General features: G+C 37.7%; 2 protein-coding genes across 4 annotated transcripts in view; one reads left to right on the top strand and one right to left on the bottom strand.

Moving 5' to 3' along the window:
- The window catches only part of arhgap10 (Rho GTPase activating protein 10), an 80,084-nt gene extending 75,395 nt beyond the window's left edge, over window positions 1-4,689 (bottom strand). For all 3 annotated transcript variants that reach the window (XM_088917616.1, XM_088917634.1, XM_088917626.1), the window contains exon 1: window positions 4,240-4,689. In XM_088917616.1, the coding sequence (XP_088773742.1) occupies window positions 4,240-4,393 (154 nt within the window). In that variant the 5' untranslated portion in view covers window positions 4,394-4,689. The remainder of the gene's footprint in view (window positions 1-4,239) is intronic.
- A 1,786-nt stretch (window positions 4,690-6,475) lies between these two features.
- On the top strand, window positions 6,476-20,813 carry prmt9 (protein arginine methyltransferase 9). Its single transcript, XM_088924215.1, has 13 exons — window positions 6,476-6,687; window positions 7,542-7,741; window positions 9,049-9,197; window positions 9,667-9,903; window positions 10,475-10,642; window positions 12,208-12,310; window positions 13,266-13,375; window positions 13,724-13,916; window positions 14,718-14,901; window positions 16,768-17,479; window positions 18,020-18,173; window positions 19,268-19,390; window positions 20,400-20,813. Exons 2-13 carry the CDS (start codon window positions 7,544-7,546, stop codon window positions 20,652-20,654), a joined length of 2,586 nt encoding a protein of 861 aa, XP_088780341.1. The 5' UTR covers window positions 6,476-6,687; window positions 7,542-7,543; the 3' UTR covers window positions 20,655-20,813.
- The last annotated feature ends 183 nt before the right edge of the window (window positions 20,814-20,996 follow it).

Raw genomic sequence — 20,996 nt, 5'->3', positions numbered from 1 at the left:
CACCATGCTTAACATCCCAGACTGCTTGTGTTCAATGTGTTTATATAGAACACTGAGCTCATAGTTCCCATGCAAATGAAGAAAATAAACATTTACTGCATTAGAACATTACCATTTTCAGTACACAAAACGTTCTCCTTTTAGGCAAAAAAAAAATCCACAACTTCAGATGTGCGTCATATGTCACATTTTGTGTACAAAAAACCTATTTGAAAACCATCATTGCACAATAAATAAAAGGAACCATTCTATGGAGGCTATATTTTGTAGAAAGATATGCACCACATGCTAAACTATCAACCTATTCTTCTTTTATTATAAACAGAGGAATCCTTCTTCACAGCTGTCTGGATTGACAATATTGCTGTAAATCTCATTTTGCCAAGAGCAACATTCTAGTAAGTGGGAATCTCCTACCCCTCACCCACCCCCAGTTCATACAACCAAGAGTTCTTCAAACTCTTCCATAGCTGACAAATACATCAGAAAGTAAGGTAGGAACTAGGCTACATTCACTGAAGTATCTGGCGTCAAGTCCATCAAATAAAAAACTGCATGGAAAACAGACATTTTTTTTAATGTTACTTAACATGGGTTAAATAATCGCACATTTGTATTGGGGTTACAGTAATCTTCCTTGGGTCAAGGCTTCACAGAGACTACCAGAGAGTTCACACACATCTCTAGAACACACTTACACGTGTTGTGCTGGCCCACACTGGTCTGCTTAAAGAGAGGTCACAAAAGTCATGTGATCAGTTTATTTTTAGCCATTTCTTTCCACTATGGCTTTTAAAGTTACTTCCAAACTTGGGCTGCTGGCTACACAAATGAAGGACACAGTAAATTCACATTCTGAAACTATCTGGGAGAAGTAGAATGCAGTGAAGCATTTTATACATCAAGATCTTATCTTGTTGCTTGTTTTTGCGCCGGTACTCAATTCTTAAAAGCAAGATACCCACATTTAAAAAAGAAAACAGATCTGGAGGATGAGAAGATGAGAAAATTGAATTATTTATTGTAATACTTAAGAGATGCAATGCAGTGCAATCATGCAATCTATCCTGTTTGAACTACCCATGACATTAAATTTTAAAAAATCTATTTGCAATTCTAAAACAGAGCGCTATCAAAAAAACTGTCTAATTTTTTGTTACATACTACATATTAACATTTAATGATGCACACAAGACCACTGTTAAATCTTCATAAATAGAATCACGGCCAACCCAGAGTCATGGGTTCAGCTGTCAGCTTCAGAAGCACAGAGCACACAACATGCACTGACAGGATTGGACTAGTTTACAATAGCAAAGAAATCCTTCAGATTGCCTTATGGCTAGTTTTAACAATGACATAAACTCTTTTCACATGTTTTCAAACAGACGCAAGCAAACTTCCTCCGCCACAGTTCTTCTCTGCTGCTGCTGTAAGATATTTTAGGTATGACTCTGCCATTTAATATCTTCCTGCCTGTGATCTATTTCTGTATCCCTTTCTAAAATGGCTATAGCACATATACATGTAACGTTTCCATGTTTGTTGTGGGGAAGTCTCTAAATTGCTCAAAATAAGAAGGTTTTGGTGTCATTGCAACCTCAATCTTATGTACCAACTTTAATGTTTTCAATGAAAAAATAACACCTCAAATTGTATATAGACAAGGTTATAGCTTTATCAATAACATATTTCAGATTTGAGGTACATCTATGTCCAGAAATAAGCCTTCAGTATTTTAAAAACAGAAAAACATAAAGAGTTAAATGTTTTTAATAAGGCTGTCCAACAGAAAACCTTCACGATCAAAACAAAGTTGTATTTAGTGAAAAAAAAAGAATTAACATTGCTTTATTCAGTTTCACGTAACTTTTCTGCATCTGCAACAGCACATCTTTCTATTGGAATGGTCAAGACGCAGGTCTGTTTGGACAAGCAAAGATACTGTATTAGAGAAGCAGACATTTTGGGAAACGGGTGGGAAAATGACATCTTAGTTTAAAAATGTCTATCAAGACCCGACTAGGTGTGAGCTCAACCAAAACACAAGCAAGCCTTAACTATGTCCAGAACAGCACAGAGACACAAACACAGAACTGCCTCTGAAGTATGTTTCCCATCACCCCTTGCCTGAACCCAGTCTACCGAGGAGTAACTCTATCAGACATGTGGGGAGGACCTAGAGGTACATCTATGCCCAGAATATACAGTAATTCCCCAGCTGCTAGACAGCTCAAAGTGGAGAGATACTACAAACACAATGTAAACCATAGCACTTGCATGGTCCTAGAAACAGCACAGTACCCATATCCACTATGGGAAACACGCCTGCATGCAAGGAAATGAGATCCCAACAATAAACCAAAACCTCAGGTGCATAAGAGGATGCCTGATGACAGCAAGTGTGTGGAGACTATACTATCTTTCCAAAATCACCTCACAATGTATAGGAAGGGCAGCTGCAAGTGGAACTGAAGAATGACAGTAGACAATATCCCCACTACTAAAGACCTGATCAGATGCTGGCTTTACAGAAGCAACAAACCCAGCAGGACACAGGACCCAAATGTAAATCTGGAAGTTTAAAAAATAGCATTTGATTTCATCTTGTGCATTAAACAAAGAAAAACAAAACTGAAGCAAAACAGCTGCCTAATAAAGCTCTTTAAAGCAAAACTACTGTACACGTGAACAGCCACGTCATACACGTTAAATATTAAACAATAACACGAGAAAAGAGGTCCTTCACAGGTGCATTTTTCATGTCAAAACACAAGCATAAAAAGTGACTGTACTTTCTTATTCCGAGAGGCTACTTTATCACGTTGAAAATCTTTTTATTTTGATCCGTCTGAATTCACTCAGCTAGAGCAATCCGACTTTGAATCTCTGACGGAAAAATTGCTTATAATTTGCAACCTGTGTTATCTTCTGGCTTAATGAGGCATCACGCGATTTGCTAACCCGTCAGTGTGGCCCCGCAAAACAGGACGTTTTGCATGTTAGTCCATTTGAGGTATTAATGACTTAAACGAATCAATCATTAAGATTTACTATAAACTAATTAGCCATGGGTCACTGTTGACTTTAAAAATCGGGTCTTTGGATTTTGAATTCTAGCCTTTGTGTTGTTACCCCTTTAATTGTTTAAACACCTCAAACCTTGACTCCTTCTTGACGATCTAAACAAATGTAGTAAAGATAAACGAAAACCTTTGCTTTGTCTCAGTCTAACAAATGCACTGGAACATGGTTTTAAAATGCTCGAAGTCAAAGGAAGGAGATTATTTAGGAATTACGTTCTGAAAAAAAATCTTTTACTTTAACTTATTAGTTAAAAACGCAACTAACAGAAACGTTTGGCAGAGAAAATGTGAAGCAAGGGCGAAGTTCATCTTTAATAGCCTTTTTTATCTTCAGTGCAAACAAATTACTCTAAGCATATCGACAAGAGAGGATTTGCTCAAGAGTACATCCCTTTCAGTTCAGGAAAATCTTTACGTTAGCAAAATGCTTTCAAGTGACAACGGACTACTGCACTCAACACGTCAATAATGTAACAAACACTTAGTGCAGTTAAACACCCTAGCTCCGCGTTGAACAAAACCCAAATTGAGAACAATCTGAAAGTATTCTAATAGGAGTTAAATATATATTTCAGTGTATGAAAAAGTCAATTTAGTAAGTTTGAACAGTGATGGGCTGTACTTTCAAACCAGTACTGCCTGATAAAGATACAGTATAAAAAAGATCAAGCCCTAGTTTCATGGCTTGCTAGTAAGAGACATACTGTATGCAGTGCCAGGAAACGGATTCTTTTCGCTGTTAAGTGTGTAAGATTGGCTAAACTGAGAAGAAAGAATATAGAGGATGGCTGGTGCTTACGTAGGTTGGAAGTCCCTGCACCCTCGGTCTCTAACATAAAAAAACAGTTATATAGTTTTTACAAGTTATTTGCTGGCCATGTAGGTACTTCAATAATCTTAAAAATAGTCAATATAAATGCACTGTAGCTGGTACAGCAGGAGCTACAAATATTTGAGATGCCACCGTAAGTACTGTACGTCCATACAGTACGTACAATTATTTCTATTGAAGAAAAATATTCTTTAATTCATTTTAATTACATTATTGAACTAAACAACAAATAAACAAATTAAAAAAAAACAATTCACTGTGAAGCAAATATAAACATACTGAAGTAGAAATTAAGCAAGTTATCTTAGTGCTGAAACTTACGTTTGGTGGCATTGATAAGATTTTTCCCATCCTTGTAAAGTTCTTTTATAAACCTGTTGGTTTTATCCAGCTCCGCTTCGTGTGCCTTTATTCTTTCCCTGAAAGAAGGACTGTCCAAGTAGCAATCACTGAACTCTAAAGGTTGCAGTCCCATGTCTGCTGATCACACAAAATACTATCCCGGGAAACAGCGGAGATCGTACCGAGAGCTATAGCTCGCTCGAGAGCTGGGGAAGGGCAGCTGCGAAGTATAGCATACACAACTTTTGGAACAACGAAAAAATGGCGCGATTTCTCTGTTGCAAAAAAATATGAAGACTTATAATAGAATCCGCTTCACAAACTCTACGTCAAAGAACAGACACCTGAGTAAACAATAAAGCTCTCTTAACTTTTTCATTTATGCAGTCGCGTGTGGGACTTCCAGTGAGCTTTGGCAAAAGTCCTCCCTCCGGAGGCGGGGTTAAATTTTTCAGCCGGGGAAAAACGACGGGATATTCGTTACTGGTTAAAATGCGTGTCAATCAACGTATTGTCCTACCTAGCTAATAAATAAAATACAGAGCTTAGACCTATGCACACCCAATTCTACTTTGCTACGATTTACCCATAAATCCAACTTTGTTGATGCCTTTGAGAATTTGAAACGAGCAGGTGCACCTCCAGAATGTATCCTATTGGAAATAGTCCCGTCTTTGACTTTAATATTTATAGACTTTGTCTATAAAGTCTGTATGAGGGAGTCTAAACAACAGCTTCAAATATCACCACACCGCTAATGGCAAAGACAGGAAGGGAGCAGGTAGGCATATAGGGCCAGCCTTCATAGAACTGTCAAAAAAAAGAATATCTAAAGTGGTGAACAATATACCCCATCTTTCACATCATGGAGACGTTAGTTTCTGAGTATCATATCATTACCCCAATGACGCACAGCTGTCACTACTATTTAGAAAGAGAGAAAGAGGGAGAGCAAAACGGAGAGGGACTAAATAGTAGAGATAAACACCAAACTGTGCATGCAGAGCTTACTTGGGCTAATAGTTATTGCTAGTTATTATAGAAAGAGAGCAATAAAATATTGACTATACTTGTAAAGCAGTGACCAGATCTCCTAACACCACAAGGCCGAGTATCTGACCAGGGTGAGTAACAGGGAAAAGCGAAGCCAGAAATGCACTTTCTGCTACACTGCAAAGAATATTTAGAGATTAGAGAAACACTCTTAAAGCCTCAGAATAGCAGATCAAATCTCTGAATTTCCATACCAGCAAGAATCTGAGCATTATGAAACCTATAAGGAGAGGAACAAGGAAACTTAATAGAGCTGGCAGTTCAATACACTGTATGTGATCATTTCCTGCAGGAAATACCCTGCATGATGAACAGAGATTTAGCCACTCAAATAAAACCATTGTTAATGTTCTAAATGTCAGTTATTATTACTTTGGTTGTTATTCAATAATAAAGCCCCCTAATTTCTTTGCATTCCAGTGTATCACTCTTATTTGTTTAGTTTAATACATTGATCAATCTCTTTTTGACTTTCTAATTTTAAACCAAGAGGCCCACGGGTCATCTGCTGAAGTTTGAATGAAGAGAAAGAGCAGGATGAAGAATGTTTAAATCAAGATCGTGCATGCTCTGGATTAAGAAGGTTAAGCAGGATAAGCACCAGTTTTTATCTTGTACAACGCATAATATTGAATTGATGTATAAGCATTGTACTGTTTGACTGGTATCCTAGTAAACTGGGTATGTAAGTACTGTACAACCTCAATTGCATAAGCCTGATCTGGACACTTTAGATGGTTTATTCTGGCTTGTTTGCGATTGCAATTAGTTTGTGATTGCCTGTTTTAAATATAAAAACAACAAAATACTAGAAACATCTCCTTGTACATGAAAGAAAATATGAGACGACCCCGGAGCATCCTGTACGAAAACGTTGAATTATCAACAATATAGCAATATAAACTATAGTTTCAACAACTGTTATGGAATTTCAAAGACATACAAAAACACGAGTTTATCATTGCAGAAATTTACTTTAAATAATATAGTTTTGTTTTCCTTTGAATAATTTACTTGTGCAACACTGAAATAATTATTTTCGTAATAATTCAAGTTTAGGAATAACAGGACGCAAGTTAAATTAAGTTTTTAAGAACCTTCGATAAAAACGCGGAACACTAATAGAAAGTTTTGTTGCTACCCGAACTGAGAACACAATGGCACTGCCTGTGATAGAGCTGTCGACTTGAAGGAAAAATATGTCTGTTTTGAGAAATATTACAGTATTTATTTTCCTTGGAACTGCTGGGCTGTGTTTTAATTTAACTAACAGGTACTTCTGAAATAATTATTTATATATATAAATAAGAAGTGATAATACTGTGGTACATGCAACAGGAGGACCGCGTTAATAAACCAAGTCGACTGTAATCAGTGAGTATATTGGATTTTTTTTTAACTTATATATTTGTAGTTTTAATATATTTATATATTTAAAACGTTTAACTTTAAAATGACAATTTGGTTAAAATGAATACTTTACGGTTTAACTTTTCCATCAGCTTTATAAATAAGATATTTTTCTTTGCAAATTTACGTGCAACGTAGCTGTTCCATTCTTATTTTTATGTGAAACTAAAATTAAAACATTTGTATTTGTTGCAGTTTGTAAATAAAGCAAATGTAACTATTTTATATAAAAATTCCACCATGTTCAGATTTGGCATTACTCAAAAAATGAAATTCAGACTGTTCGGATGATTCATGATATGTGATCTCTAAGTTCTCCGTGTCTGAGGGAGCCCCAAATATTGAATTGCGTACCAGTCACTGCCAGAGAGCACTATCTTATCACCTGTTGTTAGAGGGATGACAGGGAACCTAGTATCACTGCTCAGTGCAAATAGCCGAAGGCATTAATCATTTTACATCAGAAAAAGTAATCGCAGTGCGATTAATTCAAATGCCACGTTATTCAAATTATTTTAGCAAAAAATTAAAACAGTGAATTAATGCTGATGCAAAAATTAGCGACCATTAGAACCTCTGTATAATTGCTGTTTAAATTGCTTACGAGTTTTTACATTATTCCAGGCACACCCTATTTAATATTTATCTTCAAGCCCCTAATGATTCTTGGTTTGATGTTTTCTCTAAACATGATCGGGAAAAAAACTTTGTTCCAAATACATGCGAACTTAAACGAGAAATGGCTTCACTCTGTCCTGATGGAGCTCTGTACGTTTTGTTCTAAAACGACACATTTTGATTTATTGCTTGCATTGCAGAAATGCCCAATCCGAGCACTCGACCCAAGAGGGTGAGGCGGAACCGTCAAGTATCAAGGGGCATCCAAGCTAGGAATGAGCTGGTGTCCAGATCTCTAGAAAGTGCCCAGCAGTGCTTGCAGAACCAGGACTATGGAACTGCTTTCGTCCACTATCTTCTCGTTCTTAACCTGTCTCCTGCACTGAAGGAGTTTGCCAGAGTAAGTTTGAGTGAGATTTTTAGCTCAGGAGATCCCATTCTACAGAACACTTTGCATATTATATCACCTTCCTCTGCTCTCAGGAAGAAGCAGCAAGTTTGGACAACCTAATTTTTTTCATTGTTACGGCCTTTCATGTCACTCCTGTACATCTGATGGTCTTGGTGGAGAAAAAATGTTTATCTCCTCATTTCCATGCTTCATGAGCCATGTAATCTTTTTCATATGTACTGGCATGCAATCATAAAGAACTTCTGGAAGTAAAAATGTCCATCTTGTTAATTGGCATCACTACTGAGAGATATTAATATAGTAGTAAACATCACATCCACCGCAGTTTCCAGTGGGCAGGTGAGTATCAGGCAGGTGCTCCTGGGATATGCCTCACTGACAGTACGGATGCAATGCTTGCTGTTTTTATGCCTTTTTAACATTTTTGTTATTTTTTCAAACACTACATGGGATCTCCAGAAGATACCATTTTGTCATGGTAAAAATAAATATCCATGCAAAAAACAGTAAATTTAAAGATAAAGATTGAAGCTGGCAATTTGATCTTAAGGCAACAGAAAAGGACGTGTTGCAATACTAACTGTTTTACTTTGTAATATTTTGACTGAGACATATTTTACTTCCAGAATATCAAATCAAATGTTCTGTGCCCACCACCTCATTGTAATGGTTTAGATGCATGTGCTTGGCACCAGATTTCATTAGAAATAACTATATGTAGCGGTTCTGTGAAAGCAGCTGTGGCCATGACATAATTGTTTCTATTGATGATAGCTTATTTGTATTCCGTAAGGTGATGGGTTAGTGTATGCGTCTCCCTGTTTTTGCTATGCAGTTACAGCTGGTGTACAGTGCAGTTGGGATGGTAATTGACAAGGGCCTAGGAGAGTTAAATAATACTCCAGATGTTACATAGGTATATATTGTATGTCTATGGACCAAATTTGGGACCGTGGAAACAGCCGGTAAATCACATTTAATGTAAAGAAACAGGTAAAGGTTCATTCCAAACAACGTTTTGGCTGTGGGGCCTTCTTCAGGTGTGTTTCTTTTCTTTACCTTTAATCATGGAATAAACTTTCACCTGTTACCTTGCAGCCTGTGCTGCCCAGGAGGTCTCTCATCCAGGTACTGACCAGGCTTACACCTGCTTAGCTTCAGTGGGTTGCCCGTTGTGAGTTGCAGAGTGATATGGCTACTGGCTAACATCAGCTGACATTGTGGTTTTCACAACAAATTAAAACAACCTAAATAACTTTTAGAGTGTTTACATGCAATGTTATCCTTTTTTGTAGGAGTCCTTCAGGTTTACTCTTTTCAAATGGGCAGATGAGTTGGATGCCCTTGGCCGTATCCAGGACTTATTTGACTGCTATGAGCAGGCGATGGAGCTGTTTCCAGCTGATGAAGTCATTGTGAACAGTATGGGAGAACACCTGTTCAGGTACACCTGGCAATCATGGTCAGCCGCTTTAATTATGTGTTCCAGGAAATAAATCTAATTAATTTCATAATACAAACAGACATAAAGAAAACATGTACCTTAAATACCTGGCCACAACAGAGCTGTTTGTTGTTAATTAAATTAACTGATTTAGCTGACTCTTTTATCAACAAAACAGTTTGTGTGGTATGGTATCTTGTGGCCCTTCAAGACTTTCTGTTACACAACACAAGAGGGTGTTTACATCTATTTGCAGTGCAGTGCAGTGCCTGAAATATCTGCTGTATCTGAAATAATTAACATCTTTCAAATGTGGCCTGCAAATGAAACGTTGTCTACAAAAGGCAGTGAAAATGGGCATTCATGAATACTGACAAAGCATGGTGAAACTGTTGTTACAAGTATTAATATAGATACTTGTTTATTTAAAGATTCCTTTATCCATTTTCTACACTTCCTCTGCCCTCAGAATGGGGTTTAGGGATGAGGCCGCATGCCATTTCCACAAGGCTCTGAAGTTAAAGCCTGATTTTGCTGAGGCCAGGGAGAATTTCTACAGAGTGGCAAACTGGTTAGTGGAGCGCTGGCATTTCCTGATGCTGAATGACTACAGGAGAAACACTAAGTACCAACAAGCCATCCAGAAAGCCGTGGCGTCTGGGTGCAATACTGTGCTTGATATTGGAACTGGCACTGGTATTCTTAGGTAAGTGTAATCTGTTCTAAATAATTTACAGTGTACAAAATAACTATTTGTAGTTCTCAAGGGTTTCTTTTCAAGAACAAATGAATTATTGTATATTTTATGGCATTCAGAGCTACATCATCTATACTGAAAGTATCTCGTATAGAAATATGGGGAGTAAAATTGCAGCTTTAAATTTTTTAGATGATTCTATATTGTGAAAACATGAGTGTGTTTAAATAGTTATGTTTGTTAAATATAGAAATATTCCATTTTAAAGCTTACTGTACTTGACCAACCTTAAAATTGTGAAAAACATCTTAAGGAATTTACAAACTGAATACCAATAAAGCAGTTGGATATACATGCTCTTTTTACACAAAAATGTGGGTTTACAGTAACAAGAATTTCATGGTATCTGTTTATTGTTTATTGTTGTTTTAAAAGTGTTCTATTATGATGCAAGTGTTTTTTTGGTAAAAGAAGCATGACAACAAGCAAATCCTGGTTTTGATATGAAAATGACCTCCTGCTTCCCATGTTTTTACAACTTTCTTAGCTGATCATATGCTGTAATTCTGTTTCCCAATAGCATGTGTGCTAAGAAAGTAGGGGCAGCATGTGTTTACGCCTGTGAGCTCTCTAAGACCATGTATGAGCTTGCCTGTGAGGTTGTATCAGCCAATGGAATGAATGGAGAAATCAAGATTCTACACATGAAATCACTGGAGATGGAAGTCCCCAGAGATATCCCATATAGGTGAGGTTTTTACAAAGCTTATCTCAGCTCACAAAAGAGGATCTACACTAGTGTGCCTTTGAAGGAGTTTGTTCTGCAAGTCTTGTAAAGGACACATAGAAGCATGAAGTAGACAGAGGCATAGACTGCAAAGTCATATTTCATGAATTTATTGTCAGGAAGCTACTATATTTCTTTGATATAATGCATGTTTGAGTTTTGATTTCTTAATAAATCATTACCAATGTACTACAATAACTTTCAGAACAGAAACAAAACATAATGCATCCGAAGCACAATTGGAAGCTGTACAGTCACACTCAGCATTACATACCAAGTATCAAAATAAGCTTAATACTTTGTCCGTATAAATTTTAGAAGAAAAAAATATACAGATTGATAAAATTGGGGGATACGTTTTGATTAATTGACCATTCACGACTGACCAGGATGTATTTGTGTAACTTTGATAGTTGCATTAACACTAAATCACTTAATTAGTGAGAGCTGATTGTGCCGACTTAACTTGTTGAATGTCTAGTGTGGTGAAACTCATGCAGCAAAACAATATGTCATGCTTATCAAGAGAACAGCTCCTTCATGCCATTGGTATGTTGGGGGCTGGACTAAATCCCACACACGGTTACTTGCCATCTGGGGTATTCACAGATGGCAAATTGTAACCTGGCAAAAATGTTATAGTCAGCCAGTCTGTCAGTGTTAGGACACAGTATAGTAGACCATGAGTCATGACACCTCATCAAGATTGAAGTATAACAGTCTGGGCAGGAGCGTCTAGTCACTAAACTGAAGGCAACTGAACTGCATGGCACTACATCAATCAAGTCCAGGGCTCATCCTGATTCCAGCAATACAATACACAATACATGCCTTCATACTGTTCATTTAAGAAAAACACGAATGTGATATTTATGTCATGGACGCCCTGCGTTACTAAACCTGGAATCCATTTAGTATCCATGAAAAGAAGTGGATGATGTGAGTTGTCTGGGGATCAAAGACCAGAGAACGGGGATGTGCTTCTCTAGGCTGGGTGAGAGGAATGGGATAGCATACTGCAAGACAGGGATGTTAAGCATGCACCAGAGATGCAGAGCTTGCAGTGCCTCCAATAGCGGTCATACACACTATGATGTTGTGATTTTCACAGCAGACACACCAGTTCATCAACCTTTTTTATGCTAATCCACATTAGCATAAAACACACAAGATTGTTTTGTCATTTATGACTAGTCCTGTCTTTTCTCACTTGGTTATTATAAAAAATAATTATCCTCATAATTACAAATAAGGAAATAATTATCCTTATAATTTGAAATTCATAAGGTTGTTGATAATTTTCTTTTGTTGTTCAGCATTGTTTTTTTAATCAAAACTGCTTTTGCCATGTGGCATTTGACAGAAAATGTGCATTTACTCTTAGATAAGCATTCCTTTAATTTTTATACTTTATTATAGAAGGATTGATTTGCAATCCGGTTTAGAAAAGCAAATGGAAAGCCTGCCACATGGCCATTGTGCATGGCGTTAAGACTAAGGTCATGTTTTTATCTTTATTTTGGCAGGGTTTCACTTGTGGTGACAGAAACTGTGGACGCAGGGCTCTTTGGTGAAGGCATTGTAGAAAGCCTGATTCATGCCTGGAAGCACTTACTCTTGCCCCCTCAAGTAAGGACACTCAGAACACATTTGAGTTCCCACAAATTACAGTTTCACAGATGTAAATTTCAAGTTGTTTTGTCTAGAATCCCCAGGTGTGCACAGTCACAAAAAGCTAACGTAACCTAAAGAGTTGTTAAACTACTCTTGCATTTAGAGAGAAAGTGCTGTGAAATGTACATAAATATAAGTAGCTGCTCAAGTTCTTATGTGATTTATTGTGGTTCTAAATGTTTTTGTGCAGTGTTTGTGTAAAAGTGTCTTAAGAAATGAGTGTGCAATGAGAGTGCAATGCTTTTTTCTTTATGTGGAAAGCTTTAGTTATTAGCAATCATTTAAATTTTACTGCTAAATTGCCCTTCTAAATATACAACATTTTAAACTATGAGATAAAGACCAAGAATGATGATGATTAAAATATAATTATTTGTTATCCATTCTTCCTCTACTTTCCATATTATTAAGATTTTGTAAGAAAGAAATGTGAAAGTTGTTAACCATTATTCTATAATAAACCTTTCCCAGCACTGACATCTAGTGCTTAAGATTATTATTACCATTTTTAAGGAACTATTGATAAGCCTTAAAAGAGTGAATATGATTTTATTTTAGCTGGATTAAAAACTGAAAAGTAAATAAAATTGAAAACAAAAGAAATGACTGACAACTGAGTGCATTTGTATAATAGAGGAATTTATTCAGTCCTGACCTTACCACTATCCCAAACCTTAACCTAATAACGCCAGTCTCAGCCTAAAGCCTTGCCTTAATCATAACACTTATTTCTAACTTAGCCTTAACAGAAACGTTAGACTTATCCTTATTTCCAAGCAGAACCTGTCCTAACCTATCTCTAATCCTAGCCATTACTCTTGAGTTTTAATTCAATCCAGCCAATCAGAATTGCTCCAGCCATGGTTCTCCTGATGCGCTGTTGCAGCATGGTGTTTCTGTTGTTTTCCAGGGTTCGCAAGGCCCATGTAGTACACCTACACGAACAGGACGAGTCATCCCCGCTGGTGCCACAGTGTTTGGTATGGCGGTACAGTGCCATGAGATACGCAGGCATCACAGGTAACTCCTTCCCATCGAGATCATTGCAGTGTGTCACTGATGAGGCTTGTAGCTATTCACTGTAAAGTGATCTGTGTAATAAGGCTGAAAGCTGAGCGTATGTACTGCTTTAGATTCCTTCTTTTTCCCCTTCCGTCAGTTTCTTGACAATCAAAGCAGCTTTTCCACCACAGCACAGGATTTTGGTTTTATCTAGGCCAAGCGACTTCAATGGCGCACATATACAGTAAGTTGGGTGAGGACGTTTTTAAATAAAAAGGCTATGCAGTCTAGACTCTCTTCAAAGAGACCCCTGGCACACGTAATAACATTGCTGTTGACATAACCACTGTGATGTCCCATGTACAGGGTGTGTGTTCCCTCAGTGGGAGGGCTGTGTTTGTCGAGAGCAGGGGAGTTCCACAGCCCGGTCAGCTACTCCCAGGGTAGTGCTGACTCGACAGAGCCCTACACCACTGAGCGGCTGAGCCAGGTTCCAGGCGGATACACCGCTCTCACTCAGCCCTTCCAGGCCCTTACTGTCGATTTCAACAACCTGCAGGTGCTGTACACTTCTCATCAGGGCTTAAATTTTGTATTATAACGCTTATTATAGAAGGATGTTATCTTCAGAATTGCCAAGGACTTGCAGTATCTAATACATTTTTCCCCTTTAATCCTTTGCACATGGTTATGATTATATGTATCAGGCATTTTCATAAAGTTGTGATTCTGTCCTTTTTTGCCAGAATAAGAAATGCATCAAGCATTCTAGATGCTACGAACGGAAACTTTAAAGACGGTTATTGTTTTACGCTGGACTGTTGAACGTCTACTCTAACCTGATTTATATGTTTGCACTGTATTCATTGTTGAATGTGAAAAGCTTTTAATTATATTGTTCAAAGAACAGACTGAAAAAATACCAACCATAAGCATTGCATGGGCTAGTTATTAGATTGTAGTGTAATTCTGTCTGTTGTTGTAGATACTACAGTAAATTACAAACGGCTCTGATTAGAGTTGTCATCACCGAAAAAAACATGATGGCTCTCCACCTGTCTTGTCTGTTTCTTGATTTTGGGAGTCTTAATTCTCATACCTACTTTGAAAGTGTATTCTCATCTTCAGATTAGCCAGCCGTGGAAAGTAATCCTCATGTTGCACCATTTTTAGTAAATCCTTAAATCTAGGTGAATGAATTTATTTACATCTTCAATAAAAATAGTGCAGTTTTTTTGTGGAAAGCACTGTGCATTGTATGTAACCCAACTGAAAAAGGTATGCTTTTCCTAGTGTAATTGGGTATGGCGGTCCACTCAGAGTTAGGAGTTTCTTGTTATTGTGTGTTTGTTTCTTTTAGGAACTGGAGAGCCTCTGTTCTCAAAAGGCATTTCAGGTCAGCATTGCTGTTGTCCAGGAAGGTGTGTTAGACGCCATTGCTCTGTGGTTTGAACTGCATCTAGATGAGGAAAACAGTCTTTCCACAGGACCGGAGGAAGAGACGTGTTGGGAGCAGGCCATCTACCCAGTACAGAATCTCCGCAGTAAGTGTCCAGGGGCAGATCGTTCAGATCTCTATTTTCTAGACTTCTTTTGGAGATCATTTGTCTTGTTGCTGGAGGATCCTTGTTGATCATGCAAATGATGTAGAAAATATAATTCAGCTTTTTTTTATTAAAACTGCTAACCAGGTGTTTACATTTACAAAAGCACTTCATTTTTTCTGCTGAAATGTCAGCCCAAAAGTGAAGTATTGATTGTTAATATAGACAAATTGCCTACTGCAAATGTTCTGGTAAAAGGTGAGCTTAATAATGGCTTGACTTAAAGTGCTAATGACCATGATGACCTGGGTTTATCCTTTACATTTATGATGTACTGTATATAAAGATGCAAAATGAATGGGTAATTTTGGGCACTTAATGTCCTAGAATTATCCATGATATTCTCAGCCCATCTCTAGCTGGCATTGAATTTCCATCACACAGGCATACGCCAACCCAGGACCTTCTCCAGCAGTAGTTAATCCTGTCATGCCATAAGGCTGACACTTGGTCATTAGAGAATTTAACACTAGTGGGTGCCCCAAGAGTTTACGTCACCATAAGAGGCTCCAGGCTCCACCTAATGAGCCCTCTTACACTCTTCTGCTCTAAATGATCTGAATCATGGCACCACTGTGGCATAAGCTGCTTATCCCCAACCAGGATTCAGTCACTGTCTTTCCCAGGAAAACAGAGGTGAATTTCACTGTGCCAAGAGTCAGTGCTATTGGGTATCCTGGGGCATTGTGTCATTATAACTGGCTCATACTGGATGAGTCCTGTTACATATGCAAAGAACTGCAGCACTGGGAGATGATTCATGATTCCATGGGTTGGAATATGTTTGCTTGTTCATGGGTTAATGCGTACAGTTCAGCTTGCACTGATTGACAAGGGCACTGGAATATACTCTCCATGGACTGCGGAGGGGAAGGCTTTGGTTTTCAGACCACCAGAATGTGCATTTTGTTCATCTGCAATGGTGTATTATGAGTTTATTGTATTCATATATATTTATTTTATTTTTTTCCAAATGCATTCAATAGCAGTGTATGAAGACATAAGCAGATGTTAATTACAAGGACAATCTTTGTGCTACCATGTTTGAATTATATGATGTACCGTTTTGGTGGTAAACTTCAGCAGTTGACTTCTTCAGACATAAACTGAAGAATAGGGCATTTATTTCTATCAAGGTTCTAAAATATTGCCCCATTAATTGCATCCTTAATGAATTAAGATACTTAAACACCATATGAATTGAACAGAAGTAGATTTCAAGTAGATTTGATTCTGTAAATAAAATCTAAATTGATTTTTAAATTATTTTTGTTGGCGTTGATTTTATACTATATTTAAAACTGGTCTATTTTTGATAGTGATAATTATATTTTTGAGTTAATTAAACATATTGTTAACTTCTTAACTTATATATATATAAATAAAAATACAGGGGTTAGTTGGGGTAATTTGTGTTTATACCCTGATGGATTAGTTATTTAACATGTTTTCCTTTTTTTTTTTCTCTTTCTTGGAATGTTAGAAATTTAAGGATGACTATGTAACATCTAGGCAAATGCCCTGATGAAAGCTTTTGGATGCTGAAATGTTGACAAGGTCAAATAAATATTTTTGGAGGAGAAAGAGTGTGCCTCCAGCTCATCTTATTACTTTTACATCTTTAAAATAATGTAACAAAATATTTAAAAAATTTAAACAGACATTCAGATGCTTTTGTATTAAGATTTCTGCTCTTGACATTCCTAAAGCTGAAATTCTCTTTACCACATTGCCTAAAGTGGTTAGTATGGAAGCTCTGTATCTTTTTTTTTGAAGTGTGAATTAACTGAATTGTTTTGAATGCAGATTGCAATGTTAAGCCTGGAGATACCCTGATGCTGGACGTGTTGTGCCAGGATGTGTATTTAAGGATCTGCAATGTGATCGTGGTGAGAGCAGAGGACCAGGCACATCGGGCAAGTGAAGAACCGGGGACCAGCTCATTCTCAGCTGCAGAAGCAGAGCTCTGCTGTGCTTTAGCTTGCCTTCAAACCAGCCAGGAAAGTGCTCAACAGACATGCATGCTGGAGTGCTCTGAAATGGCCCTGCTGAACAATTTACAGTTCCATGACAGTTTTAAGAGGGCATTATGCAAACTGCTTTCAGCTCTGAGAGCAGGCAGTAAATCTGACAAATTACTTTTCGCGGATTCCACAAGCAATAGCAACCATGGGAAAAGTTTTCATCAAGAAAATCCAAATTCTGAACCTGACCCCTTGTACGTGCTGGACGTCTCTGAGGGATTCTCGGTTCTGTCTCTGATTGCAGCAAAGCTGGGGTCAGTGAAGGCCTACAGCTCTGTGGAGAAGGAGATGCACCAAACGGTGCTGAAGCTTTTGGCAGAAGCAAACGGGATTTGTGAGGATTCGCTCGAGTTTTGGCTCGGTCACATTCAGGACGACTCGGTTGTTCTACAGCGGCCCTCGACAGGAAAGCTCTGGAGCGTGATCATCCTGGACTGTATCGAAACATGTGGGCTGGTTCGCCAGGAGCTCATGGAGAAAGCAGCCTTAGCCAGGTCTGTTAGAATGTGCTCGTATGTGGGAAGTAGCAAGACATTTTTTTTTTATTTAAACACTTTAGTAGGACATAAAAGCAGTCAAAACACAGAAAATGCTTAAAATTGCTCTTCTTCAGTACAACATCCACTTTAGCCAGTAAATTATTGATTTATTGTCCAAAACTAAATGAAGGAATTCACGCACAATCTGTCTTAATATATATATTTCACACAACAGAAGTCATGCTTAACGGTTTTTCTTAACAGTGTAATGTGTTACATGCTACCTAAACCATTAGGGTGAAAAGTATCCCCCATTCTCAGTTTTCAAAGCATGTCTCCATACTTTCTACTTATGTTCTATGGTTTTCGTTTCATTGTTGATGATGGAGAAAACAATTGTGTTGACTTCTTTAACTGCAGTGATGGTCACTAGAAAGTATTTTCCCACTTTTAATTCATATCTACTTTCCTTTTATTGTTTTCTTTTTATGTTTACTTTTGCTTTTCCGAGACCACTTTGGAAGGCAAGGTATTCAATGTCTCCATGTTCTGTAGGTGTCTTCTTGAAGAAGGTGGGCGAATATTTCCAGAGCGCATTGTGATGTACGGGATGCTGGTTGAATCTGACACCTTGCTTTTAGAAAGTGCTGTTCAGGGCACAGAACCAACTCTTGGATTCAAAATTGCGCCATTTATAAACCAGTTCATGGTATGTGTTTTTGCCTTTCTGTGGCCTTCAGGGGTGTGTGTTATTTAATGATGTGTTATGAAAGTTGCTATATAAATCTTATTTATATCAATTGACAAATGTGTTAATGAGAATAAGAAAAATGTGCTGTTTTTCTATTAGCATGCATCAAAATACTGATTTCTAATATACTGTAGCTACATTTGATGTCAAAGAGGCTGTCCTTTTGATATAATTTTGGGGATAATTACCAGTCTACCTGGAGAAAGCATCTCCTTTGAAATAACTTAATAAAATTATATTTTTAGTTTTTCTGTATGCTTATGTAAGCAGGTAGACCATAATTAATTGATCATTCATGACTGGACATGATTGACTATTACATACATACCGAATCACCTCATTAGTGAGAGTTGATAAATCACAGGTGGAGAGCTGGTTTTACCCGTTGAATGTTAAGTCTGGTACAAATAAAGAAAAGCACAGAAAACAACCAATATGCCATGTCACACCTATCAAGAAAAGCCTTTATGCCATCAGTAAGTTGGAGGCTAGTCTATATCCACGTACTCTAACTCATTGTCTAGCACTGGCAACATGTAGCAGCCAAACAGAGTTCGTCATTGACAGGTGACGATCTGGGAGACGGTGAGCCATGACACCATGCAAAGATCAATCCAAGTGTGATCATCTGGCTGGGAGTGTCTAATCCTTACACAACTTTGCTTGCACTGATTGATGGCAGTCTGACTGCATGGTGATTCAATGTTTAAGTCTGGCATCTTTGCATTATTCCTTTCCTGTGGGCTTGTCTTGAAATGACCGTGTGCATCAGGGCCATACATTCACTTGTGTTGTTTCATGTAACAACAAGATTACACATTTGTCCCTGATAGTGACACGCCATGTCATGTCTCTTCAATAATGTAAGTGCAGGTGCTACAAAAGTATTGTCATTTCTCATAGAACTTTGGGAATTTGATGCAGTTGTAAGTGATAAGTACAGTACCATTTGATCTGAACAGTAGGCCAGCTTTATTAATACATGACTGCTTAAAACAAGGCCTTGTCCTGGGTGTTTAGACATTCCTGTGAAGTATTTGTTGTTATTCCAGGTGCCTGTTCATGTGTTTCTGGATTTGTCAGCTCTCCCTTGTAAACATCTGAGCCAGCCCGTAGAGCTTTTTACTCTGGATCTCATGAACTCCGATGTCAATTACACACATCAAGAGGTTAAGGTAAGAGTTAGCTTTTAAGGAATATGCAAATGATGTCAGGGGGCTACACTGTACTGTGGCCACCTGTCATGCACCATTCTGAATCTGGTGACTGATATTCCGTGTCCTGTTCGTCAGTGTTCGTTTGCAAAAAACTGGAAGTTTGGTATCATATTATTAGCTTAGGTTTGGGACTCTGTATCCAACAAAAACTGTTGCTACTTTATATTGCATGTTTTAATATATATAAGTACTGTGAATCGTAGTCTCTTTTTAACTTATTGAAAAACCCTATGTGAGTTTTGGTATTATCAAGGGATGAGGTCCCCAATCACTCTGCTTTGTTAAAGTATCCTGAAAGCACACTTTGCTAACTGCTTTGTAAGCTTTTCCCCAAAAGAGTACCCTATTCCTAAGCCATTATGTTTCCTTTTACCTCTAAATGGTTCCTCCACTGCAAAATTACAATAATTGAATAATATTTTAGTGATAAATATTTTCCAGCGAAGTATATGAAAATAGAATGTGGTCTGTTGATTAATGGTAATTACACAATGTGCAAGTCAACTTGATATACAAGAAAATGTCAGTTAGTCACCAACTTGTGAGATTGCCCAAGGCTGTGTAATCTTTAAGCACAAATCCTTTTCTGTGAATGTCTATCTAGATAAGGACACTTTTGTAAGCTCTCATTAAAAACATTCTTTAAAATAAAGTTCCACTTATACTTTGGAGATCACAATGGAAGGGCAGGAGAAGGATAACTTCAGCAGTCACCACTCAGGCTTTAAAGAGTATAGGTACAGGCCTTTGGCTCATGATTTCCCAGCATTCAGTACACTAACATCCCCCATCCATCTGAAGACCTACTCGAGAGCTTATTCTAGGGTGGTTCCAATGTCCTCATTAATACTAGTCTTTGCTCAAACTGGGCTAAAGAAATTATATTCTTTCTTAAGTGCTTTACTGGGGTTTTGTATCTTTTGAATTTAGTTTATAACAATACTTCACGTGTTTATATATGCCACAGGTGCAGGTGTGCTCCTCGGGCAGAGTGACCGCAATCCCATTCTGGTATCAGGTTTACCTGGATGATGAGATCAGCCTGAGTACCTTCAGTGAGAACTCCCATTGGAAACAGGCTGCTGTGATTCTCCATCAGCCAATAGAGGTGTGCACTGGGGACCATCTTACACTCAAAATTGAGCACCACAAGAACAGTATCTCCATCAGTGCTCACAGAGGGGAAGAACATACAGCCACAGAAACTGCCTCTGCCATCTGAACATATTGATATTTTTCTCTTAAACTGTCCCTTAAAAAATAGTTTGTCAGATGATCAATCTGGCTACTTTTGGTTACTTTGTCCATCCCCAGTTTAGAAGCTGGTAATTTTCCTAAATTGTATAGCATTTTTTTAAATAAAAGCAATTGTGGAAAAAACTGCACTAATTTCTTTCACTGTGGTAAATGATCAAGTGATCAGAGAACCTAATATTTGTCAATTCTGTTTAATACAAAAAGTGACTTTTACTGCATCTGCTGGTGTGGAGGCTGCAAAGGAGTCAAAAAAATAATGGGCTATGTTATAATTACATTGTTGTGTAGTCACAACTTTAGGGACAGC

Source organism: Atractosteus spatula, chromosome 1 (genome assembly GCF_055471065.1).
Source record: "Atractosteus spatula isolate fAtrSpa1 chromosome 1, fAtrSpa1.hap1, whole genome shotgun sequence".
NCBI lineage: Eukaryota > Metazoa > Chordata > Actinopteri > Semionotiformes > Lepisosteidae > Atractosteus > Atractosteus spatula.
This window is presented reverse-complemented; position numbering and strand designations above follow the sequence as displayed.

Coding starts and splice junctions, on each gene's coding strand:
- prmt9 (XM_088924215.1), top strand. CDS start 7,544: ATGCCCAATCCGAGCACTCGACCCAAGAGGGTGAGGCGGAACCGTCAA. Junction 7,742..9,048: donor CACTGAAGGAGTTTGCCAGA/GTAAGTTTGAGT, acceptor CCTTTTTTGTAG/GAGTCCTTCAGGTTTACTCT. Junction 9,904..10,474: donor ACTGGCACTGGTATTCTTAG/GTAAGTGTAATC, acceptor GTTTCCCAATAG/CATGTGTGCTAAGAAAGTAG.